The sequence below is a fragment of the Calidris pugnax genome, unplaced genomic scaffold (assembly GCF_001431845.1).
Source record: "Calidris pugnax isolate Ruff unplaced genomic scaffold, ASM143184v1 scaffold156, whole genome shotgun sequence".
NCBI classification, from domain to species: domain Eukaryota; kingdom Metazoa; phylum Chordata; class Aves; order Charadriiformes; family Scolopacidae; genus Calidris; species Calidris pugnax.
In genome coordinates this window covers 691,939-718,694 of record NW_015090889.1, presented here as the reverse complement: position 1 = coordinate 718,694, position 26,756 = coordinate 691,939, and the positions used below count along the sequence as shown (strand labels likewise).

The window sequence follows — 26,756 nt, the reverse complement described above, 5'->3', positions numbered from 1 at the left end:
CCTCGCCCGCTCTCGCGAGGAGAGGCCGCCAGAGCCGCCGCGGCCGGCGGGCCCCCTCCTTCCCCTCCCTCTCTTCCCTCCGCCCCGGCGCGGCGGGGGCGGCTGAGGCGAGGCGGGGCGGGGCGGGGCGGAGGCTGGAGCGGCTGTCGCTCGGGCGCCGTCGCGCTCCGGTGGCTGCCAGGCGGGGTCTCCTCAACCTCCCCGGGGCGGTGGCCGGACCGGGGCGGTCTCTGACACCCGGCCGCCTGCCCCGTTCCCCGCTCCCCGCTCCGGCCGCGGCGCAGCGTGACTGGAAGAGCAGCAGCGGCCTCCCCTCTCCTCAGGAGCCGAGGCTGCGGCCCGGTGCTCGCTGCGGGGCTTCTCCTCAGGCGGCTCGGCCCCGGGAGGCCGGAGCTGAGGGGAAAGGGGGGGGCGGCGGAGGGGGAGAAATGCCTCATTTTCCTCAAAAACCCTCCCTGCTGAGAGCTGGCGGCCTACATAGCTGATCCCTCACCACATCTGAAGGTTTTGGCCTGTCAAGTGAAATGGCGCTTTTTTCTTTTTCCTTTTTTTTTTTTTTTTTAAAATGGGGTTTGCCCGCTTTGTTTTCCTTTTTTTTTTTTTTTTTTAAAAAAAAAAAAAAAGCTGCACTTGCCTTGTGATGAGGTGGTAATTCACATGGATGTGGCATGACCGTTGGCTTTGTCACCGGATGTTTTCTGCGCTCTGCTTTTTAATGTGTGAAGTAATTAAAAACAGGAAAAAATACTTTTTCATTGCTTTCTTCACAGTGGGTCTCTCTGCAGTCTCAAAGGGCTGATCCATTTCTTACCTTGATATTTGTTAAACTTACCTAATAAGGGTGTATATACATATATGTATAAAATCTCAAAGCCCCATTAGAAGAAATGGTATGGATATAAACTTGCTCTTGTCCCATTCAGGCAAAAGTTTGAATAATCAGACAACACCTTAACATCGCTTCTTGACACTTCAGATAGCTGTAGATGAGGCAACATTTTACATCCAGTCTTCCCAAATTCTCAGGAACAAAACCAGCAAATAGTAATTAAACTGAAGTGTGAAAGTAGCCAGCTGTATACAAGCAGCTTCACAAGCTCAGGTAATTGTTTTCCTTTTTTGTAGTCAATTATTTTCCACTCTTGAGTTTTTCTTCCTCTCTCCCGAGGTCTTTCAGTTCAGATCCTGTGTTACTCATAAATACCTGGTTTTATGAAGATGAACATTAAGTTTCATCTCAAAAACTGTAATTTTTTTTTTTTTTTACAATGGTTGATGCACTTCTGAAACATTAATACTGATTTGGGAGATTAAAAATAATTATTTGTAAAGCCAGAGGAGAAAAGCTTTCTGGCATATCAGTTCATGACACGCATATAAAACTCTTGTTTTGATAGGATTATGTTAAGTATATTTAAAACATGATTTTCAACAACTTCCCTGTTTTGATTTTTGCTTGTTAAATATGAAGCCAATGTTCTTGAAGAACCCCAGATTCTCAGAATTAAAAGGCCTAAACAATAAAATCTCATTCATTCATAACACAGGACCATGTGTGTCAAACTTCCTTAAATAGTTTCATCAATATGCCTCAGGGTTGCCCTTTAAAATTTCGTGTCCATGGAGCCCAAGTTTTCCTGAAAATGCCAAATTAACTGCTGCTTGTGGTGGTAATGTTGTATCCTGTTTACTACAAATTCTGCTGGGACTAACTAATTCCACATAAACTTTGAAGCACCCCTAAGCATTGGCCGACTATTAAACTTCTGGATTGGATTTGAACTGTAATCTGCATGTAAAATGCTTTGGACCCTCGTGCTGACTGATAGTGTCATACAGCACTTATTTCTTCCCTTATAGATGCAAAGTTAGAGAAACACGATATATTTTAAGAGAATGAGAACGTCTTCTTCCAACAAGGGAGAGTAAGAAAGGAGTAGTGTTCAGAACTCCCGAGTACTCTTTTGCAGCCAGACACCCCTTAATAATCAAAATATTTCACTTAACTCACTGGGCTCCAGTTTTCTCTTTCTTTTTTTTTTTTTTTTTTTTTTTAGCCCCCTAGTTATATTTGAATTATGCAGACAAAATTGAGGTTGTCTCTGACAATGACATAAAAAGCAATGCCATAATGTCAGTTATAACTGGTAATCCACAAGGCTGTGTTGAAGGTAGTTTGGGGTATAATTAATATTTGCCACAAATGGGAGAAAAAACCAACCAACATTAGATTTTAAAGTTTTTGTTACAGTGAAGTGGAAAATAGCAAGTATTCCGTAGCCTTTACTACCACTTAAGTATGAGGAAGCTCCCCACACAAAAAAACCCAAAAATGCTGCAAAGTGAGTCTGTGACTAAGAATGTCTAGGCCATCACTAGTGTGAGAAATCCTCAGCCCGTGACAGTAGACGACATTTTGGGATCTATTTTTGGAGCTTTTCCCATTTTTTGTTCTCCCATTAAAGGTGGGAAAGAATCACAAAAATTAAAAAAAAAAAAAATCATAAAGCTTCCTTATCTATGACATTTTCTACACATTTTCATCAGCCACTGTTGCTCCTGAGTATGCAGGAGGGGAAAAATGTGGAGGGGGAGAAAAAAAAAAAACTATTTTGGATAATTGGAGGGGAGAAATTAACACCAAAGAGAAAATGGACTTCCCTACTGGTTTGATGGCTTGTCTGTGTCACAAATTACAGCTGGTCCAGCGTAAGGCAGCCTCTTCAATTTATTATTTTTGTCTTTCAGTGTCTAAGTCACTATAAATCAAATTATTATAAATCAAAGTAAAGAAAAGACGTTTTAATGGCCAAATGGGGAACCAGACTAGTTCAACTCTCCTTCTTGGTTTGCAATTTTATGTGAACATAACTTCTTCATATAGGTAAGTAAATCTCCTAGAGCCACTTCTCAGTTTGTGATTTCGTGTGAATATAACTTTTTTATATAGATAAATAAATCTCCTAAGGCTGGGGACACTGAAAGCGGGGTTTCCTGTCAGAGGCTGGCGTACTTCCTTTCCCACCTGCAGAGTACGACACACGAGAACATAACAACAAACCTCCAGTGTCATCTGGAGGTCTGCAGAGGCAGGTTGACTTTGAAGCCGTGTTAAAATGTTTCTGCACATTCAGTGGTGGGTAGGGGCTCCTACGGCTAGAGCTACATTTTTGCATGTACGGGTAAAGGACTCATGAAGAAGCTACTTTGTGCCAGCCATTTCCGATCACAAGATTGTCCCTTTTGCCCCCTCACACCTGGGATTTTGCCAGTGACAGCTCTTTTATGCCGAATAGGGTTTTGCAATATTTGCTGTGCAATATTTGCAATTTGCTCTAGACGATACTATGTGAATTACAGATCTTCAATATTTAAAATCTAGTATGAAGATCAAAGAGCAGAGCTTTCTGCTCTAGCTAGGGGCAGAGTCTTACCTGGCTTAAATTGTTTAAACTCAGTGGAAATGAATAAGGATATGCAATTTACACCAGCTGGGCCTGCTCTTTTAATACATGTAGAAGAAGAAAAAAACATAAACTTGAAGAAAGCTATGCAGGTAAGAATTTAACCTATTTAATTCAACTGAGCTACTGTGATTTTCAGTTGTTGAGCATTTTCTCTTTTCCCAATATATTTGTAACACTCTTCCTTAATTTGCAGTATCATTAAATTGGCTTTAAATAGATAACTCCTCAATGACAGTGGGACAAAAAAGAAGAGGAGAAAATCTATTGAGATCAAAAGGTTAGAGAAACCCCATTGCTTCTTTTGCTATCTCTATATTATTAGCAAGAATTATTGTAATCGTTCTATTTGTTTAATCTTATTCTTCACATGAAGCCCATCAAACTGCTTAGGAAAGGATAAGACATGAGATCTATTTTATGCAGCCAAGAAATATTGGCAAAGGGGGTATAAAAAAGGAACGTATAATGAAACCATCACTGGTTGAATGAAGTATCTCAGAAGCTGGTCAGTAGCCAAGCACGATGGATGAACAGGTCTGCACCAAAGGTGACTGAAACAATATTTGAAAAAAACAGATTGCCCATTTGATATTGCAAGAATCACTTGACCTGGTTTTTGTTACATAAAAAAATCTCAGACTGTGAAAATGTCTGGCTTAGCAGCAGCTCACAGTCAGATCAAGAAGAGGTGCTGGGGAGCATTTGGTTTAGCAGTTCTGCAGTTTGAGACAATCAAATAACTGGTCATCCCCACATTTTTAGCAGCTGGATAAAGGCGAAATCCAGAATTCAGATACTGGCAGCCCCGGCTGTGCGTGCCTGGTGTGCCACGGGAGGCACCAGGATCTGCGAGGGAGAGGGTTCTGCTGCACAACTGAAAAAAGGCTGAGACCTCAGGGGATGTGGAAAAGGAAACAAGGGGAAAAAGGTGACCCTACTTGCTGCAGCTTAATCTACATAAATCAAAGTCCTGTATGGAGCCGTTTCTGAGATTTGTGTTCTGTGTCTCTGTAATACAGCAATGAGCAGAAATAGGAAAGATCCTTCCTCCTGTGTGTAAAATCAGCTGCCTCCTGAGAATGACTTCTCTTTACCCTGGACCTTGCCAGAGCACCTGAGAGAATGTGCATGCGGCCAGAACTTGGTTGCAAACCTAGCAGAACTTGGGATATCAGGAAGGACAGATGTCTTGAAACACAAGTGCAGTGTGAAAGCGTGGATATTGCATTTTACATACATCTGCTCCCTTGGGAATCCAGCTGGCTCCTGGGGTCGCTTGGGGAGGGCACTGGTGACGTGGAGATCCTGTAGATGATGGGCCACCTTTGGGACAGCCTTGCATTGGTCCTGAGCCAAAACTTCGGACAATGTGAGAGCACAGACCATCGAGGTGCCGTGCCCAGGGATGTTGGCTCCCTGGCACTGTTTTAGTGACTGGTGTAGGTGCAGCTGTAGTGCGTGGGCTCCGTGCGGTGACAGACTGGGACAGCACAGAGAGTAAGTCAAGCAGAGAGGACCCCAGTGTGTAACCACCAGGTTTAGGGGAACGCTAGGATGCTGAATATTTTTTGTTGGACTTCTGAGCCATGTGTTGGTTTTAAGATTCGTCCGCTTTGGTCTCATGTTCACCATGCAGTTTGGAGAAAAAGCAAGGGGCAATTTGCAGTTTGCTCCCCAGAGAGGCTGTTTCCAGTGGATTTGCTTTTTGGGGTGTGATTGCTCTCCTGGCTCCTCATATATTCCTGATACATTCCTTTTCAAATATAATCCAATAGGTGTATTCCTACATATGTTGCTATGGAAAATGAGTTCTATAGATAATATTTTAAGTACCAATAATAAAATTTGCAAAAGGAACATGATTTGTCTGAAGGAAAAACAATTCCTAACAAAATTCTCAGCTCAGTAAATACTTTTTTCTGGAATTGCTCTGATTTTGGAAAACAGCATAATCTAAATTAATTCATGAGTATAGTACCCTTAAATCAAGCTAGAAATAAAAACTATTAATAAAAAAATTAATTGATTGCAACTGGGTAAAATGTTAGTATTTCTTCAGGATCCAGTAATGGAAGAAATTTAGAAAAGAACGTAACAGCCCATAGCAGAAAATTATGCAAGAGTAGCAATAAGTAGCATACTAGTGCAACAACAACTCACTGCAAAATAACAGAATGTCAAGTGATGAAACAAGTATTCCTGATTAACTGGGCAGGTTGCTAACTAGATTGTTAATTAGTGCATCCTTACATTTAGACACCCATTCATGCAAGATTTTTCACAGCATTCTTCACTGCATAATCCTACTGAAGCTGTGAAAAGCAACAGGTGTTGAGTTTGGGTATGGTTGGCATATTAATTAGACCTGAGAAAAAAAATTAAAAAACACACGGTTGTTAAGTGTTTCAGTCCAACTAAACTCCAGTAGTCGGGCTGAAGCTGTGTGTAAGGGTAATTTGTCACCAAATTAAAAATCCGTATGGCAGCAGAAACTACTTTTTCTAAGTCGTCATGGTCTTTTTTTAAAAAAATGAAGAAGCCCATTAACATTTTTTTTGGGCACTGGCTGAAAAAGGCTAGCAAACACTTTAATAGTGGTGCTGTTATAGATCACGGTATTTATACTGAAATACTTGGGTATCTGAGATGCTTGGCAGTGAGTGGATCTCATTAGAACAGGCTTCAGCCTCCTGCACAGCAAATACCTTGCTATAAACATTCCTGGCAGTATGGAAAGGAGCAGAAAAAGGGATGGGATAGAAAAGATAGCTTTTCTTTTTTCTTTCTTTCTTTTTTTTTTTTTAATGTAATTTAAGTTGGCAGTAAGGTATACTTATACATAGCATCCCAACTTAAGTACTGAAAAAAACTCCTGCAAATACTGAGGGCAGAAGGTAGGTATGTTTGGCCTGATCTTAAATGCTATGGGATAAACAGTGTAGAATGCAGAATACAAGAATTGTAAGTCTTCTCAGTGGTTAGTGAGTCATGAAACCTCTGCTGTGTGTCACCCACAGAGTTTGGAATCTCGCACAGAAAACGAGAATTTAAACAGAGCAGCTTTTAAAAATGGGATAAAAATGAAAGTGCCAGGGGTAGGAATGCAGAAGTAGGGGAACAGTTCGAAAGAATGAAAAGAGAAAGGAACGAGGAAGCAGAAAAGCAAAGGACAGAGCACCATGGCCAGAGGATCAAGGGAAAGAGGAATAATTACAGGGAACAGGAAGTAATTGAGAAAACAAGTAGAGGAGTACAGGGAATGTCTCAGGCAGTGAAAGGAGGCAATGACAACAAAAAAAAATAAAGACGTTTTTGGATCAATACAGAAGAAACTGGGCTTACCTGGAAGGCATGTGACGGTGTCGTCCAGGGCAGGAGAACACAATGGAAGCTGAGATGTGGGAGAGGGGAAGGGAGCTTGGCAGAGTGTCCCTTCTGTCAACAAAAAAAGGGGACGGGAGCCCTGGGTTCTGTGTCTGTGTTTTGTGTACATTTTCCACCTGAAGCGCAACGCACATGCAAGTGAAGGAGCAAGCAGCTTTTCCTGCTAAGAACTTGAAAATCAGGAATTGGGCCAAAAAAAGAATTAAAGGGCAGGGGGAAAAAATCCAGTGCTTACTTCTCTTTTGTTTGTCTGTCTCATGATGCTTGAGCTGTAGGATTTGGCAATATTACTGAAGAAATGCAAATCGTATAATGTTTCTTAAAACCATTGGTATCCACCTAATTCACATTTCATTCACTTTTGTGTGGACATTTTGCATGTTTCCTTTCTGTCTAACAGTGAACGTTTTATGTTTAAATGGTATTTAGATGTCTGTGTTGTTAAGAAAGAAAATAAACATACAGTTTCCCCCCAGTTTCTTTTCAACAAAGTGCACAATATAAAATGCCCTGAGCAAGGAACTCTATACATTTAATAACAGTTAATTCCCTCTCCCAAAGTGCTTTAGAAGGAGGCAAATAGAGATAATTTGAGAATTCTACATATGTTCAGGAGCCAGGTAGCTGGTAAAACACAGAGAAGAAAGGCTTTGTGAGATCATTGTAATTTTGCTCCACCCAGGCAAAGAAGAGGACCTGAGGCTACCACGCTGTGACTCTGCACAAGGCTGGGACATGTGGTGGTGGCATTCTGCAGTACCACGGTGAGCCCGAGTGTCACCAAGATGTCCTCCAGCTGGTTGGGGTGCTGGAAACTGCTTAGGATGACCCTTCAGCTGCTCTACTGCCTTGTTTCCTAGCCAGGCTAAGTAGTCGAGGTGGAGGACTGGGAGGGTCACACTGCTGTCCTGGGTGAACGGCTTCTGATCAACAAGTTAATTATTTCAGATCAGGCTTGGGTGTCTCAGCCTGGCGTATCCCCAGACCACCTACACGCAAGGGTTTAATTCTGGCAAAAGCCGTAGACTTGACTCAAAACTCTGCCAACAAACTTGCTGCCGACATGGGAGTTGGGAGACAACAAATGATGTAAGTGGAGATAATAATGTAGACCATTCAATTCTAGAATTTGTCCCCAGTTTTTATTAAGTTTTGGGATATAATTTAAACTATTATTCAAATTAAATTGTGATCAGTATTCCCTATCTGCTCCCTTTTCATTACTGAAAACTTGGTGTATTTGAAATACACATTTTGGATGCTAATACTTTTTATACACAAGGTGTTTTCTTTCTTCTCTTTGTGTCTAACCACAAGTGGAGGCAGAGAAGAGGAAGAGAAAATAGTTAGTCCTAACCTAGGAAAGTACTAAAAATATAATTAATCTAGCTCTAGCAGTTAGGCTTTATATCTAGGATTAATGGATATGTGCCACATATTGTCCTCTGTTCGTGCTGTCCTTTCATACATTAAAAATGGGGATAAAATATTTTCCTGTCTTGCAAGATAAACTCATTATTATTCATGGGAATCTGAGATATCATTGTGATGAATGCTGTGGGAAACTAATAATTCTGTGTGCAGCAGAGGCTTGGGAAGATTTGCACTAAATAAAGGAGTGGCCAGAAACTGAATGAGCAGGGCTGAACAACTGCCTTTTCTGTTAACTCTTGTCCAGCCCATGCACTAAATGAGGCAGGGATCCTGTGGAAAAAAATACTGAGCCATCACGTAATTACAGACTGTGCACACAGCTAAAGATGCATCCACACAAGGAGGCAGAGCTGAGGCTGTGCAGCTACGAACTCATTTCTTGGAACCTCCGCGCTCCTGGAGCTGCGTTGCAGAAGTCATAAGGGTGTCCTTTTACAGGTTCGTTAGTTTCCTCAGAGGATTTTCTTATTTGGCACAAAATACATCCACAGAAATGCTTGCACCTGTATCTGTCACAAAGTAATGTCGTGGTGAGGGGCCACCTAATTCACACAGCAAATCCAGGTTCCTCCACCGGTCCCCACAGCTGGAGATTATGCAACAAGGTCGCACATAGAGGGGGGTTTTGTTAACACCGTGGGAGGAGCAGCCAAGGGATCTGCAATTATGTGGATGGAGAATATAAACCTTTTAGGCAGGAATGCACAGGAGATCAGCTGCATTCCTGCAGCCCGGAGCCTGCAGTAACGGCAGAAAAATGCTCTAAAGCCACTGAATTAGAGAAGTCCTTTGTGCCCTGCCTCCCAGTCCTGGTTTTGCTTAGCCTGTTTACTGGGACAGGGCAGAGGTACAACACAGATGGAAACCAGCTCTATTTACCTTAACCGGGGCGTTCATGCTGAAGTCTAATTTTTATGTCAATATTTTGATGTTTGCAGTGCCGAATGTTTTAGCAGGCACAGCCAAATACTCCAGGATTATAGACTGAGTTTGGAGAGGGAAAAGAGAGAACAGCTTTCCTTTTCTTTCTTTATGACTTTTAAAAGATAATAGAATAAATTACAGATCAGAACCCCTTAAAAGGCAGTCTTTATTAAGCTGCCTAAGTATAGATTTTCCTGTCTGGAAAATTTTCTGCTTACATTTCACTTTCTGGATAGTAATTACTGACAAATGCCACATTGTAGTTGTGCTGCCTTTGCAGCAATAATAAAATGGATTTTCACTGTCAGCTGCTCAGCAATAATTTTCAGAAGTTATTGTACAGCTACTGTTGCTCTACTTTGGCAGAAGATGGTATACCCACATTTCTTGCCAGAAAGCACACTTTTATTCAGAAAAAAAGAAAAAAAATGCATCCAGTGAATAGCATCGGCAAAAAAAATACACAATACCAGTAATTTTTCGGTGTGTAGTACCTTATAAATACATTTCAATATCCTGTAACAATCACATTATATTTGATCTGTGCAAACAACGCACAGTTTAGCTTAAAGTATCGTATCATTATTTGTTTTGATGATTTAATGTATCATAAGATCAATTCAGTCAGTATAATAAGTAAGGAAATACAGCACCTACAACACATCAAGGCTAAGAACATGGAAAAGCTCTTCAAATATATGACTGAAAAATCTCACAAAGAATAAAATTCACTTGTTTTTCAGGGGCGAAAAAGAGGTTTGTATTCTACCAAAGTCCTTTAAGAGAAGATAAACTATATTGAAATGGAAGGTTCCTTTGTTGGTCATACGGCAACACATGAAGTTCTGCTGTTGTTTCAAGTAAAAACAAGCCTGGGCATATATGTCAGAATTTAACATAAACTCTTTTTCACATAATTAACTGTGTAAAGCATAAAACTATATGCCCTCTTTTTAGCTGACAAGTCATTGTGTATTTCTAAATATCTATGTTCCCTCTCAGTTCTTTGGCATATCGATAACTTGATGCAGGTATCCTCCTGAATGCCCCTGAAAAATAAATAAACCATCAGCAGTGATGTTGCCAAATAGCCAGACACATTTATTGTGCTTAATATGCAAGGTCATGGTTCAAATTTCTGTGCTGGTGCTGATGTCTACACATAAAATTGGTATTTGTATGCCTGGATGCTGGTTGAAAAGCAAATATAGAGCAGGAAACTCAAGTTTGCATATAACTTTTCAGTGTATTATCAGTGATTTTAAATACAGTATAAAATAGCTTATAGGCTATTATCTCTACAGTTAATTTTATGTTTCATATCCCCATAGCATTGTACCTCCTTAGAGATTTACTGTATTTTGAACTATCAATAAAAGGCACGCGTGTAAGATCAAATCTCAGCTCCACTGAAGACAACATCAAAACTCACTGACTTCAACAGAGCCAATTTTTTTTATGTTTGTAAGCCGAACTTGCTAGCTTGCGATATTGCCCCGGTTTGTACAGTGTACCTCACTTCCCTTGGGGACTGTAGGAGACTTGATTATCAAGAGGAGTTGGTTACACTGATCCAGCCACATGGCTTGTTACAGGTTTTTGATTATCTTGCACGACAGCAAAAGCATCACGTTACAAATAGATGTTCCATACTCTGCATGTGCTCACCCTCTTTACTGGGAGCTTACTTTTGATTTCCAGTGAGTTTTGATATATAAGTGCAAAGTGATATTTATTATTTTGATTCATCCATTCATTTTACTACTTTCTTATTCAGAGAACAGGATGATCTTTAGGACTAAATGTTGTTTCTTCAGTGGATAAGCATGGAAATGTTTACTTTCTGTACTCTCATTTAGCCAAGTCTAGTGTAAAATATAGTACTTAAAAGAAAAAGATACTATCAAAATGGTGTGATATCTATACATATGTATTTAGTCTAGAAGTTATTTTCAGCCAGTTTTTCATCAGTTTATACGTCCATTTTAATGCCTAAATTACTACAGTGGCAACAAGAATATATCTCCAAGGTAAACAGAAATCAAATCTTAACCTAAATGTTCTGAATATATTTTGAGCAACACTACGCTATAAAGTAGACTTTTCTACGGTTTATATCTCAGTGATGTATGCAACACATATAACATTGCTACTTTTACTATTAATATTTGTCAAAAAGTACTTGAAAAAAGGATGAATAAATTTTAGAGAATGGTATTCTATCATTAGTACAACACAGAAAAAGAAACTTCAGCAGTAATGGCATGTGGCTGTACATGTCAGTGTAGCTAACGCTATTGCAGTTGGAATGGTGGGTCAGCAATGGCATTGTCTTCTCTGATGCCCACTTTTGATTTCCTGTTTTCACAACAGGATATTATCACCAAAGGAAGCATTTCTTTTCAGGATACTGTCCTCCCCAGAGTGGCAGTCCCTGGTGTTTAATAGACCAGAACCAGAGTAAAACTGTTCCCAGGGTTTGTTGCCCTCTGTATCCTTTACAGACCTGAACTTGCTTCTTTGGGTATAGCTAATTGATGAACAATTTATACATGGACTGTCACAAACGTGGAAAGGAAGTGGAAAACGATAACCTTAACTTTAGCTCATATTCCCTGAATTTTAATTTCTCATATAAATGCCATTATGAATGTTATACAAAGCAAGGGACAAGGAAGCCCTGAAATCCTAAAAAAGATTAATTGTACATCTAGAAGAGTGTAACCGATTAACTTGTGATCAGCTTTAGTGACTTCTCTTGCTTTCACAATTAGGAAGTTGGAAATAGATTTTGATCTTTAATGAAACTTGTATGGAATTCTCCATCAGTCGTTATCATAGATGCAATCTGTAATGGAAATATAATGCAAAAATATTAGTATTGTTTTATACTCAAGGATAAAGTTATTTGATGTACTTCGATCTAATTACTGTATTGTTTGAAATGTTTAACATACCGTCACCAATATCATCGTAAATCTCTCCATCACTGTAAGTTAAAGCAAGAAAAATAACATATTTAAAAATTGAGACATCAGATATATATTACTATTTACATGTATATACAAAATAGTTCAATTGCTAATTAGGAAAGTGCAGCGTTTGTTGTAACAGAACAGTATTGAAGATGGTCAAAGGATTTTCAGTGAAGGGTAGAGCTGGATACATTTCTTCCTAACGTGAAAGACTTGCTTTATGAAGAGGTTGGATTTTTTAATTAAGTTTTTAAGTAGCTATTCTAACAAACTTATAGAGATATTACCATAAAAAATGAAATACTGATTTTTTTAAATGAATACTGGAAAAGATGATTAGAAAAAATCAGTATGCCTTTGAAATTCTTCCTTCTTTCTGTAATTCAGAACGCTGTAATGGTTTCAGAGGGGCAGCGTTTTAGATAATGAATTTAGGTAATGTCTATAAGAATGAATATTCCATGAATAAGAATTTTCAAAATATGTCATGTAGATACACAAACACGCCTATGGAAGCCAATAAGACTATTTATATATATAAGTTACATGTGTGTATAAGTGTTTGCAGGCTTCAATTCTAAAAGTAACATATGATTTGATATTTAGAGTCTGACATAAAGCCCATTGAAGGAAGTGGAAAGGCTTTGTCTGACGAGAATTTTGGATTAGAACGTAAATGCTGAGCTCCAAGCAACTATTTGGAGCACACTGAGCCAAATCTATTCAATCGCAATAAGACTGAAATAAAAATAAACCTAAAAAAAAATTGGTCCATTTTAGTTAAACATTTGAAAATGGCATCAATACACTTAATCACACTAATATGCACTTCAGTAATAGATTCTAGTACCAATAATGCTTAATTTATGTAATTTTTCATGGTTTAAACCAGAGTTCATGGTTAAGTAATGACGAATGGGGCCCTGGAAAATTTCCAGCGTGGCTGTATGAGACTAATTTTTGAGAAATCTAAACTCCATAAAAAGGACTAGAATGACATTCTAAAATAATTACGTTTTCACTTTTATTTAACGGACAGTTTAGAACAAAACTGAGTGTTATAGCAAATTTTTCAAAAAAGATCACTTTGTACTTACTTCTGAACTAAGTTGCTTCTCTGAACATAGCCATCTGTAAAATTGAAATATATATGTATTTAAGTTAAATTTAAATATTCCTGTTATTTCTTCTGTTGCTAGTACTAGTGATATGCATTTTTTCTCTTTTATATATTTCAGACAGAAAGACACAATAGATGGATAACAATTTACAATAGATATGTACTCAAGGAAAAACTTTGCTTTTAACATTTTAAAAAATTTTAGTTTTAATTATTCCTGTCTGCTTGTTTAGTACAATGTGGTGCCTCAGATAGGTAATCAGAATACTACAGTAGCTCCAAGACCAGTTAGATAGCTACTGTGCCAGGTACTTTACATACTCATAAAATGCCATTTCTCTTGTTTCATTGCAATAATTTCCATTGTGTACAGAACTACTGCTGAAAGGAGGAAATGGTAATACAGGTTATACAAGATTAGGCTTTCATCTTATATTTTAGTTTCCTGGTTGCACGAGAGGGGTGTAAAACAATAGGTATTGACATAAAATATTGCAGAGTTCACAAACTATCACAAAAGTGTGGTACAGTGATAAGCACATAATAATATTTAGAATAATAAATAACAGAAATATGTATAGTTTCCTACAAAGACAAAAATGTTTTTCAAGATGAATACACCAATTAATTACCATTAGCTCTAATTGTTTAAAAAAATTTAACTGTATAATATTGATAAGAACTGTTTTCATATATAAAGGAAATACCTTAGAAAAGCTACTCACTAGAGAATTATTCTATTACTCTGTCACATTACTAATGCAATCAGATAAAACTATGTGTATTCTTCTTCAATCGGTTACATGTCTTGGAAAGATTGAATATCTTCGGTAAAAGACATCTACCGTAATACTTGTCAATTAGTGTATATACGAGCAAGGAGAAATTCATAACAATACTTACATATTTGTAGGTAAACATTAGTATGTTGGTACAAAATTAGGACAGTTCTAAAGGAGAAATGTGATTTTGTGCTGTATTTGAAATTACTAAGTTTCCTTTATTTTATTCATTAGGAGGCTTAAATAGTCACACTAAAATGATGGGGTTTAGAATAAATATATTAACTTGAGTTGTAAAGTTCCTTCAATTCTTGGAGCTCCATGTACTTAGGGTAACCATTACATAGTAAAGAAAGTATCTGTTTTCTGCCAGTATTTCTGGTGGTGATCCTTCAGGTCAGTCTAGATGAATCCCCAGATCTTACTGTTTTGCCTTGGAGTTATTTCCTCCAATAGTAAGAAGGAATTTGAGAAGGTAATGAGAACCAGTTCCTCCTTCCACTTTTGAAATTTCAAATCATTTAATAACAATTAAAGTAAGTGATAGCAGAGTATATTCCTAAAATCACCAGCCCTTATTCAAAAAGGTGGAAAGACTTTATAATATAATTTGTAATTTCATTTAACTGCTGGTAGAGCCATACAGCTATGGAAGTGCTTCATAAGTTAACAATCAAATGGAAGAATTCATGTACAAGAAATTAACAAAAACATCTTTAATTGTTGATTTTCAGTCTATCTGGCCTTCAGAAGTTAAAATCATAGCTTCAAGATACGAGCAACTAGAGCAACGAGAGCAAATAAACAAACCTGTCATGCACTTAACTAAAGTAGGATTCAAACTGCACTAATTACGGTGAAAATTGACAGAGACCTATTCGCAGCTTTTCAGGGAGAATATTTTTATTTGTTTTGCTCTTTTATGCATAGCAAAGCAGTGGCTCCTGTCACCATTTGAAAGGCTTTGAAGACTATGTGAGGAAAACAACCGGCATGAACTACTTTCTTCTTTATTATTAGCTTGGTCCGCAAAGGGCGGCCTTGAAAGCTGCTCTTTGGAAAGTGTCTACATGAGTGCAATCCATATTTTGAAAAACATATGTGTTGTTATGCAAGAAATTCTTCCTCACCCTGCAGGCCTGCCAGGAAGAAGGCTACACTCCATACTGTAACAGATTAGTACAGAGGGGAAAAAAAGATACAAGGAAAGATACTGAATCCCCTTCAGAGTCTTATGGCATTGCACAGTCTTCTACACAGGTCAGAGGTAAAAAGTTAAAGTGAGCAGAAGGATGCTGCTACTTTCAAAAGTAGTCTTTTCCTACATAAAGTGAATTTTCATTAGGAGATTTGAGAAGTATTTTAATAGAAGCACGTTAAGAAATCGAAACCAAAAGTAGACTGTCCAGACTTCTCCAAAAATGCAGAAGCTTCTGCCAATGCACGTCCTGGCCAAGGGTTTCAGAGAAGCATGGAAAGTCCTCACGCAGCTCCCAAAACAAGCAGTCATGCCAACAAGGACATATGCCTTGGATCAGCTGGGAGCTGGGGGGAAGAATCCTAAGCAGTTTCTGCCCCAGCCTGTTGAAAGGGTTAAACTCCATCTCTGGCAATCCATAGTAAGGATATTGTTATTGATTTTCCCTTGGCTGCAATCAATGGGCAAGTGCTTCCCAGAGATGCAGCAAAGATTTCACTTTTACTAGATTCTGTAGGGTATTACAACTATACACTTTTTGGCAAATAGAGGGAGACACAAACAACAAAAACATCTGCTAATATTAATTGATGCAAAGCAAGATTTACATAACTATGATGTTAGTTTCTCACATTTACTTTCTCACATTTGATATCTCTTGTGTATTGGAGTTCTATTCTTTTTTAAGGCAAGCTGCTCTTAAAACACAGTAACAATAATGGTCTACCTCTTGTCAACCACCAGGCAAGGAAAAAGATGAGTATTAGGCTCTGCCTAATATGAAAGGGAAGAGGGTTTTTTACATGTCCTGACTCAATCATTCTCTGATAATTTGGTTTATACTGCAGCTTTTTAATAAAACTTACATTTTCCTTCTTCATTCCTGCACAGGACCTTGGTATCATCTGTGCTTTCTATAATTTCAAGTGACTCCCCTGGTTTAACTTGTAAGTCTTTAGGTCCCCATCTTTTCTGGGGCAAATCCTGGACTGTGGTAGTAGAGTAAAGAACTTTAATTTCACCTTCAAACTGCAAAAATAAAATAAAGATATACTGGTTAAAACCCATCAATATAAGGCCTACGAACAAGCAGGTTTTAGACCAACATATTCCCCTTTATTACTACATTTTTGAAAATTAGGCAAATAATTGTTTATGCTATGTGCCCATGCTTGCCATTTGGGCTTACAAATGCTCAAATCACAGTATTTTTACAAGTAGTAAAAATACTTTCAAAGTATTAAAAATACCTTTCAAAGGCAAAATAAAGTATCATTTATAAATTAGGGAATACAAATTAGAGGACACCATACAGATATTTTAATCTTTATATTTTATACAAACAAAACTTACTTTGAACTTTTTTCTGAACTCTTTCTCTTCTTTTTCCATCTTTTTAAGCTTTTGTGTATCTTTTTCATCTGGTTTATGTTTTCCAAGGCTTGCTGATTTTGATGAACTAAAACAAGAGGTTACAGATGAAAACAAAATTAGCAACACATTTGAGGTATTGCCAACTTTACAGATAATTTTAGTGAAAATGCATTTGGCTTCATATGTATTTACTATGTTTTTGTTTCTCTACAAAACTAATATGGATAATACAATACAGATTTGATTTCAAAAGAAAAAAAAATTGGGGTTGTCTTTCCTACATTTCTCTTCTAATGAATTCTAATGTTAATATATCTATCACATAAATGAATATGGAAAATTATTTGAAGTATCTAGCGGCTAAAGCAATGAGAACCAAAAATAATTTAGGTAAATGATACCCATCACTTTAGAATCTCTAGGCAAGGAGCAATTTTCATGAAGCCTATGTATCTTTGGGCAGTAAGCTGAATAGCATGTGTCCCACTGTGGAAGCAGCTAGAACATCTTAGCCTTTTGTACAGTAGCTGTGTTAGTCCTGTGTTCCCATAGAAGACCTTGCCACACCAAGTAATCTGCATTACATGACCCATTTCAAGTTCTGTTGTTTTTTCCACATCCCTGATACTGTTGGCTTAGGCCAATAAATGTGGAAAGCTTTCATGCCTTATCTGCCCTTCCTGATGCTGTAAAGTCTGACTCTACATTCTGATCATTCCTGATCTTTGTAGGAGTTGTGGATCACAGTTTCACTGATGATGAATGTGTGTGTGTGTATGTGAACTAACCTAGATTTGGGTTAGGACAGCTATGTCTTTGCCTTTGGATATACAGTTCAAAGTGCTCTCTCTGATTTAATGCCTCCAGACTAGAATATTGTAGTGCACTCTGTAGCTCCACCTGAGTGGAGTTAGTGACAACAGAATGTGACATGTTGCAATCATCTTCACAGATGCATCTGTGCTCATAACACAACTGTGCTCCAGAGGTGCCCGTAACTTCCTGGTACAGGGATAAAAGTTCTCCAAGTTGAACTTCATACCTCCAGATGTATTACATGCTTATAACACAGAGCACTATCTCCTTCTCTCTTAAAATATTACAGCAGCTGGGATCAAGTACTTATCCTAACAGTCCCAAAATTTTAATAAGACGAGGATTGCATGCAGCAAATCTGCAATGAAGTACCTTTAGGCCATGCATTAATTTCTACCTCTTGTCCATGAGGGACTAGATTTGTTGAAATTCAAAGCATGCTTATTTATTCTATAATCTAATTATTATTTCAATAATAAAACCAGAGGCAGGGAGCATTCAACTGCCATTTTCAACAATAGGGCTAGGAGAACTGCAAAACCTAACACCACCAAATAATGCATACATTAGTAGCAATATGCCTCTAGTAAATAGTTTGCAAATGTTTCACAATGTATTACAGATTTCTAATTAGGGGAGTAATTCCTATTTTCACTTGCTTGACTTCAGGCGGTGGAGGAGGGAAGTCTGAAGAATCTACGTCATCATAAACATCATTGTCTCCACAATCTGAAACAATAGTGTTCAAAAGAATGGAAAATTATTATGCAGTCCTTGAGTAGTGAATACATTGTGTTACAATCTATGGTAGTGCAGCTAAATCTCAAGGAATGGCAGCAAGTACGGTAGTAATTTATTGTCTATAGTAAGTGTGCACAACGTACTGTGCAAAACAAACACCAGCCAACGTTTTCAGAATAAGACTCTGTATTAATAATAATAGGTATTCACTGATATTTTAATCTTCTTAAACTGAAGCAGGTTTTAGCACATGTTGGCTAATGCAGTAGCCTTTAATCTTCATTTTAATTAGACCATTTCCCACTGCGTTGCATCAAAGCGTATTTTTGGAGTTCAATGTTAATGTATGCTCAAGTACTTCTGTAGCACTCTGGTCAATGCAGCATTGCTTGGAAGTGGATATGAATCACATGTATGTTAGTTTCTAGGCCATCTTGCAATGCCAAAGCAGTGAAAAGAATTCTTACCCCAAAAATATACTTTGAATCACATTCAGCATATTTGTAGAGAGGAAGTAATGGTTCAACTCATGAAATCAATGGATAGAAAAATCACAATAGGATATGAAATGTTTAGAACTCAGTTCTGGCACCAGCCTCAAAAATTATAAGAACTTGCTTTTTATTCCATGGCTGAGATGATATTTATGAGTATGTGTTCTTACAAAAACATTGCAAATGATAAAAATAACATCAAACATCTCTTTTAATGTTTGAAGTCTTGCATTAAGTGTTTCTTTGCAAGTGTATCTGTTCATACTTAATGCCAAATAAAATGAACTAGTGGAAATTTCACATAGAAAAATAATGACTTCTTTTAAAATACATTGAATTTTTTTCTAGAGAGCTTGCAATGTGTTTGTTTCTCCTTGTCTGTAGCCAAATTAGTGACAATATTTGAAGTCTGTTTGCTAGAACTGGGTAAGCAATGGGAAATCCTGTTTCCTTCCTTGGATGTATTTTTGTGACTAGCGTGATACAGAGTAATGTATACAGAAAAAAGATCAGGAATCAATACGGAGGCTGAACAATAGGCTATTAATTACCTTTTCCAAACTGCTTTGTTGAAGGAGGCATGCTAAAAAAAAAAAAAAAAAAAAAAAACTCATTAAGTATTTATATCACATTAATTCTCTTTTGCATCATTTAAATAATTAAAAAAAATTGCAACACGAGGTCTCCAGGTAATCTCCAGATATTTACCAAACTGTGTTGTTGAAAGAGGCATTCAAAAAAAAAAAAAAAAGAAAAAAAGCTCATTAAGTATTTATATCACATTAATTGTCTTTTGCATCATTTAAATAATTAAAAAAAATTGCAACACGAGGTCTCCAGGTAATCTCCAGATATTTGGAAGTTCCACTGGTACCAGCAATATTCATTGACTAAATGTATTTGTGCCACTGAATCAAAGTAAGCTGGTTTAGAACTGAATGAAAGAAGATGGTAGTAAAAACACCAGTTGCTGATATAACCTTTAGACAAGATGGGTAGAGGACAATCCTTGCATTTTCTATTTGGCATGTTATTCCTGAAATTTGGGTTAATGAGATTAGATTTACCAGTTTATCTCAGCTACATGGTACTGATGAGCAAAGTACATTTTATCTGAGGATATATCAAACTTACATCACTAGGGTGGCACAAAGATGATGGATTATTTTGGGGTTATTCATTAAAAAAAAAAATTTGGTGTATTTTAATTACCGGACTTCTGCAACAAATACAGCTTGTTAAGAGAGTAATTATCATTTGCAGATGAAAAGAAAGGAGGTCAGTGTTTTTGCACAAAAGTACCATTCTGAACTGCAATTTGATGCACAATTCATTAGACTGCTGTGAGAACATGTTAGTAGCATGTGATCGATGCTTTGTTAGAATTAGTTAATGTGCACTGGGATTTCCTAGCAGAATCTTACAACAAATGTCCATTATCTTCTGCCCCATTGACTTTGGTTGTTTTTTCTCGTACACTTTTCTTTTTGCCATCTTTGACCTTTAACCTCTTCAAGATTCCCCAGGACCAGATACCATTCTTATCTTCATCCTGCGATACAGACCTTTGGAGTATGCATGCAATTATCACAATGTAAAATGTAACATTCTTTTCAAAAGGTCCAGTTTAAATTCTCCATTGATGCACGATTCTCATTAGTGACAACAATGTGTATATCACAGGGGTGAGGACACTTACCTAAAAGCTAAACACTAAAATGCTAAAGTAGAAATATGTATGCTAGGTCATTTGTAGATATTGAGATATATTTGTAGGTATAGAAATTAATCTAGTGCCTTACTGTTTTCATGGTGTTACTCAGCAAGCTAACATTTTAATTTGTTGTTCTCATTTCAGAGCTAGTCTGTCTAGTTGGGGATTTGGGGATTTTCATGACTGTAGCTGATTTTGCTGACATACCAAAATTAATTACAGGAGAAAAGTTCTCCAAAAAACCAAAGAACTCTTTTTCTTAGCTTCATTAATCGACCCTGAAATGTACCCACTTGCTGATCATCCTAATACTTGCTAATTATTACACCTAATTCAAAGATACTAAAAACTGAAATGAAAACACTTTGTTAAAGAAACAAATTATTTAAATGATATAAAAAACTTACTTAGTTACGTCATCTTCATCATCAATCCCATCATAAATTTCTTGATCAGAAGGAGGAGGTGGGAACATCTCTTTAACAGATCAAACAGTGAATTAATGCATTTATATTTAATGCTGCTGAATAGGATATTAATTACTGGCCTTTTAAGTATGTCAGATGTGTGTGCAGGTTGTGCAATATCCTTGCAAATGGAATCTTACTGTAAACTGGCACAGCTTATTTATTAAAGTGGTGATTTAGACTTATCTCAGTTTGGAATACCATCCACAGCATTTGAGCACTGCCAATCACAAGAGCATGACTACTGTAAACAAATGCATTTATGCTGAATTCAATACAATTTTAAAGGGCTCATTTTAACCCAGTCATTATGATGGCTGATAACTTTTCGATTTTTGTGTGTGACTCGAGTGATGTTTGAAGGTGTCAGACCAACACTCAGCAAGTGACATCTTGTGTTCATCCACAGGAGTCAGAGGCAATGCAAGGTAAGCTTCCCGTTTTGGTCTCAGTTCTGACCTTTGAGCCCCACCTCCCTCAGTGCAGGCTTGGCTCAGTTTGCATGTCCTATTCTAGCCACTGGTCAGAGTGATCAGTGAAATCTGCACTTAGCTGGCAGCAGCTTCACGCAGGACTGCCAGGGGATGCTTCAGCTGTGACTGGTATCTAAACTCTAAGCCGAGAAGATGAGCTGTGCTCTTGTGATCAACAGAGAATGCTACGTAAATATATGTGCTACCAAAGAGGAAACTGGGTTTGAATGTGTGTTCCTGACAGTGCTGCAGTCATACTGGTTGGGACTCCAAAAATTGCTGAACCTGAAGATCCCTTTAACTCTGTCAGCAAAATGCAGCCTTAATAGGTAGTATTACTGGCTGTTTCAGAACTGGCTATTTCCTGTCCAAAACCTCTTGGTCATTTTGCCAGATATATCTGTGCTGTTTTGTGGGATGATCTACCTTCTCACACACACACACAAATATGAATTTTATTCATCTTCTGGCATGCTTCTGATTCACAATATCTGAAGACAAAACTTTCTCACCCTGGTGGAAGGAAAGTTAATTTGGCCTCCTTGTTTGGTAGCTAAATATTTAGCATGCTTATGGATAATTATTGCATTATTTGGAAGCTGCAGAGTCTGGATTTGAAGGTAAGCAGTAAACAGAAACAACTCTCCCCCAAAAGTGTATGTAGAACTTACTTCCAGCTCCACTTTGACCACCACTCTGACTGGAAAAGGAAACGAGAGACATTTTAGACACAAACAGTCATCCTTTGCAAAAAGAAAACACCATAATCACCCATCATTTTTGCAGTTATTAGTTCTAAACTTTTTGGCTTTGGCACTCCTCTGCATTTCCAGATGACCACTATAAATTCTGCACTGGAATCTCAGGCACACGCTTGTGTGTTCTGTATGGACAACAACTCAATATGCTGGTTCTTTCTTTCTGTTTTCACCACACTCACACCGATTTCTTACAGTCAAATAGCAGCTGCATTCTCACTAATGCTAAAGAAAACGTATCATGTGATTCATAAGGGAACTTGCTCTTAGATGAGGAGAGATTAACTTTTAGTAGATTCAGGTAAAGAAGGAACAGATACTTTTTTTTTTTTTTCCTTGGAATTAATTCCTTAAAAATCAGAAAAGAGAATTTAAAAATATTGTTTACAGTAATTTAAGGGGTTATAAGAGAGAGAGTTATCAATATCATCTTTAGTTGGTATGAAAAAAAAGGACAGTATTTTATAAGTAAAGATGTGAAGCAAATTATCTGTTTGCATAAACCAATGCAGATATTTCAAGACAATGAAGGTGCACATTTTGACACAAACAGAAAATTCAATCCTAACTGTTAGTAATTGTTAACAACTGATAGCTATTTCCAGTAGTGTGATTTTCAAGAAAATGCAAACAGATATCTACAGCTGCAACAATTTACTGTATTAAGAATATATTTTATATTCTTGTTAGTATCTTTGAACTAAAGTAGAAAGTATGACTAAGGATCATAGGATAATTCATGTTGGAAGGGATCTCAGGAGGTCACGTAATCAAACTTGATGCCAACAGGAATATAATCTGACTGAACACTAGAGAGGGCATCCATACCATGTAGATTCATCCCTTATGAGGGGAGTTTCTTGAGGTGAAATGGTAAACAAATGAATTTATTGCTCAAATAGCTTTCATTGGGCAATGCTTTAAACCTCTGCATTGAAACTGCATGTTTCTAGCATTTCAAGGATTCTATATTAGCCTACGGTACTAACAGTAACTGAAAAAAAACACCTGATATGTTCACAGTAACAGTGATTATTTCCAGGTCAGAGCCTTATTTAAATGTATACATCAAAACAAGATATTTGTTAAAACCTTGCACCAAGAAATCGTGAAATACAACAGCCCTAGTCACTTACTAATTTTGGAATATTAATAATACTACCAATAATGAGATAAGATTATTTGGTCAAGAGGCTTTCTTTTTAGTATAGTGTTCTTACAGTGGTTTCAAAACATGTTGATGTATGTCAGACCTTCCAACAATTCATGCTCATGAACTGAACAAAATGCTATTAATCACTACAGAAGATAAAAATGTCAAAATACAGCTTAAAGGATTTAATGAATCCAAGCCATTCATTCATCATTCCAAGTTCCTTACACTGTTATTTTAATATGCAACAGTGTAAGTATTCTTGTTTGCTTTGAATTCAATACATTTTCTAAATTCCTTGCATTGAGGTGGCTAATTGTAACGCTAGCCATAGTGAAAAGGATTGGCCAAAGATACCTCTGCAATGAAGTACTTAATGCTGGGATTACCTAAAGCCTAGAACAACTAAAGCGACTCCTCTGGCTAGGCTATGATGCTGTGAGACTGTATGTGTAGGTCAGGTCGTACACCAACGTGTAGGGAGGAAAACTGACACTGAGCAACCTGGAAAACCATCAGACGCAAAACTATGTTGGTTTAAAGAATGCCAGCCTGAAGGCAGGTCTTTCCACATGCTGTTTTCAGAGCTCATGGGGATGTTCTAGCAGCTGACAATCATGGCTGCGGTGCCTTTATTCCAGCCAGGCCTCGAAGTTAAGGTGCTGGGAAGCAGTAAAAGCAGGTGTAATGGCTAAGAGTTTCCAGGTTGGTTGTCCTACACCTTGAAATCCTCTACGCCTGTATGCAGATCTCTGATGAGAGTTCTGGGGTATGTGTTTCTGCGCATCAGGACACGTAACGGAGAATGAGCACTAGTTTGTTCCATCACATGACAGAAATGGACTTTTATGTGAGGTGGGGTAACAGAGGTACCACCATCATATTGGGTCATATGATAGCCTTGAGTCTTGTCACAAGATCACTAGAATATTTCCCTGCCAGCAAGTTTTATACACTGCTGGAGATGGCGATTCTCTAGCTGCAGATCTATTTGATGTGAAAAATATGGCACATTGAAGTAGAGAGTCTGCAGTGCAGCACTGCATTGCCAATACACATGAGATGGTGCTGTAGAGGAGAAGCTTCTGATTAAGTCAAAAAAGTATAGTTCATACCCGGCTCATGGAGTGTTATAGGCCTTACTTTTCTGGACCAAACACATTAGCCACACTCTCTTCTAAAGGGCCATCCTAGTCACACCTCCAGAAGTCCCTTCTCTTCAAAAGGAAAGAGGCGGTAAGGTTCATAGTTTGAGATCAATGGGGTTGGTCGGGAGTTCTCCATTGCAGTGAGTGTTGCCATTGCTTTTAGAGCCGTTTAACCTTGCATGTTAGTGAGGGCAGAATGTGACTTCAAAAGACAGAGCAAGAAAAGAGAGGGAGGGAAGAGAATGGCACTTCCCGCAGGTGATTTGTAATCCTGCATATTTTGCCTTTTGTTCTCTTTTGTACTGCAAAGCTGTAGGTCCTCTTCCAATAGTATGGATTCCTCCTGAGTATGAGTGCTTATAGGTATTGGATTCCAGAATACATTGTTGTTTCTCTGACTATTTCAGTTTGAATAGTTCTGTTACATGTTTCTGCTATGAATGGCTGTTCTTTTGCTACAAGAGTTTGCTTTGTTGTTGCAATACATACCTGCTAATATATACAAAACATACCTGCTAATACTGTCCTGCTCTCCAACATCATCATACACTTCTTGATCACTCTCTGAATGTTTCACGGCAGCTCTGGTAGCTGGTTGTTGCTTTCTTCTTAAAGAATCATAATCAATCTCCACAATTGTTGTTTTAATGTATCCATCTAAATGAAGGAAACCGTGTAATTAGGCAGTGAAAATTTTATAGATCATTGTAAAGGGATGATTTTAACAGGACGTTCAGAATCAGCAATTGAATTGTTTTTATGGTCTTTGAAAACTTTCAGAGAAATGTCTCATTCCAAGCAGCCGTAGCTTGAGTCTCCATCTGTCTACACAACTACAAATCTCAGATTTGTCTCATATCTTGACCCAAACCCCCCTCTGCTACTGTCAAATTAACTTCACCTTTATTTTCTTCCCAACTACAGCAGGAGAATTTTCTGTGCAGAGTCCAGGACTCATGGGGCAAACTCCCTTTCTTAGCTAACCTGCAGTCTTGTGACATATTTTAGTGCAGTCACGGAATCGTCCAGGTTGGAAGGGACCTTTCAGATCATTCAGTCCAACCATTAACCTAACACTGCCAAAACCACCACTAAACCATGTCCCCAAGCACCACGTCTACTTGTCTTCTAAATACCTCCAGGGATGGCGATTCACTTCCCTGGACAGTCCCAGGATCCATGGATGAAGACTTCACCAACTCTTTGGGCAACCTGTTCCCTTGCTTGATCACCCTCAAAGTAAAAGAGTAGTTCCTGATGTTCAGACAGAATTTCATGTGTTTCAGCCTGTGCCCATTGCCTCTTGCACCACTGGAAAGAGCCTGGTTCCACCTTCTTTATACTGTCCCATCTGAGACTTCCTTTCACCAGGCTGAACAAATCCATCTCTCTCAGCCTCTCTTCGTATGAGACACACTCCAGTTCCTTAATGTCTTTTTACATCCAGTACTACCAAGTGCTCAGCTGGTTCTACACCTGTGAACTGTCTTACTGGACTTCTTGTCATTTTAGTCTCCTTAAAAATCAAGCAAGTGCTTTTAATAATTTTAATGTATTTTATGAACCGGTGTTTTGATGCCTTTGCTGTAACCCAGGACTGAGATTATCAACACCTTGTCATACTCATAGATCCACTGATGATATTTCTGTGATTCAAGAAACATCTTGGATTGCAGACAAAATTAATCTAGAAATCAGTTAGAAACTTTCCATAGGAATAGGAACAAGTGAAACACTTAAAACAGGACCTTATATTCTCTGTTTCTATTTTAGGAACACCCGTGTTCCTTTTAATACAAATGCATGAAAAAGTGTGATCCTTCTTACTGGCACAGAGCCAAGTTGTGATGATATTTGAAGGCTGACATGAAATTACCTCTCAACAGGTCTGTGAAGATCCCAACGTATCATTCCTAACTTATTCTAGCTCCTGTATATGTTACATTATTTTGTACAATAACTTCCTACACCGGACGGAGCCTTGCATGCCAGCTAAACACAGGAGGCTGAGTTGTGGTAATTATTTACTTTGGTGGCCAGTGACTCAGCCTTGGTAAGGCTACTCCTTGGTGTAATGCTCACATGTTTGCTGTCATACAGTGAAAACATTCAGGAGAACGGTGAAGGAACAGAACTCACAACATCCTTTTATCCTGCCCAGCCACTTTCCTTCTGGGTTGTCTGTGAGGCGAATAATTTCAATCTCATCCCCTTGTTTGACAGTCAGCTCATTCTTCCCTCCCTTGTGGTCAACACAAGCTCTTGCTTGATGAAGGACTTGGATGGGTCCCGTTAACTGTACAGGAGAAGCAACAAAAGAAGTCACGTGGAAAA

General features: G+C 38.0%; 1 protein-coding gene across 5 annotated transcripts in view; it reads right to left on the bottom strand.

Annotated features, from left to right (window-relative positions):
- Positions 1-9,605: 9,605 nt before the first annotated feature.
- Positions 9,606-26,756, bottom strand: part of FYB (FYN binding protein) — a 71,118-nt gene continuing 53,967 nt past the window's right edge. For 4 of the 5 annotated variants that reach the window (XM_014947640.1, XM_014947642.1, XM_014947641.1 and 1 more), the window contains 12 exons: positions 26,562-26,718; positions 24,935-25,079; positions 22,035-22,063; positions 20,831-20,900; positions 20,134-20,274; positions 19,261-19,292; positions 18,095-18,203; positions 16,638-16,743; positions 16,151-16,313; positions 13,282-13,315; positions 12,167-12,198; positions 9,606-12,057 (listed from right to left, as the gene is read on the bottom strand). In XM_014947640.1, coding sequence (XP_014803126.1) covers positions 12,035-12,057; positions 12,167-12,198; positions 13,282-13,315; positions 16,151-16,313; positions 16,638-16,743; positions 18,095-18,203; positions 19,261-19,292; positions 20,134-20,274; positions 20,831-20,900; positions 22,035-22,063; positions 24,935-25,079; positions 26,562-26,718 — 1,041 coding nt within the window. In that variant the 3' untranslated portion in view covers positions 9,606-12,034. The remainder of the gene's footprint in view (positions 12,058-12,166; positions 12,199-13,281; positions 13,316-16,150; positions 16,314-16,637; positions 16,744-18,094; positions 18,204-19,260; positions 19,293-20,133; positions 20,275-20,830; positions 20,901-22,034; positions 22,064-24,934; positions 25,080-26,561; positions 26,719-26,756) is intronic. The other variant, XM_014947639.1, reaches the window with a different exon arrangement.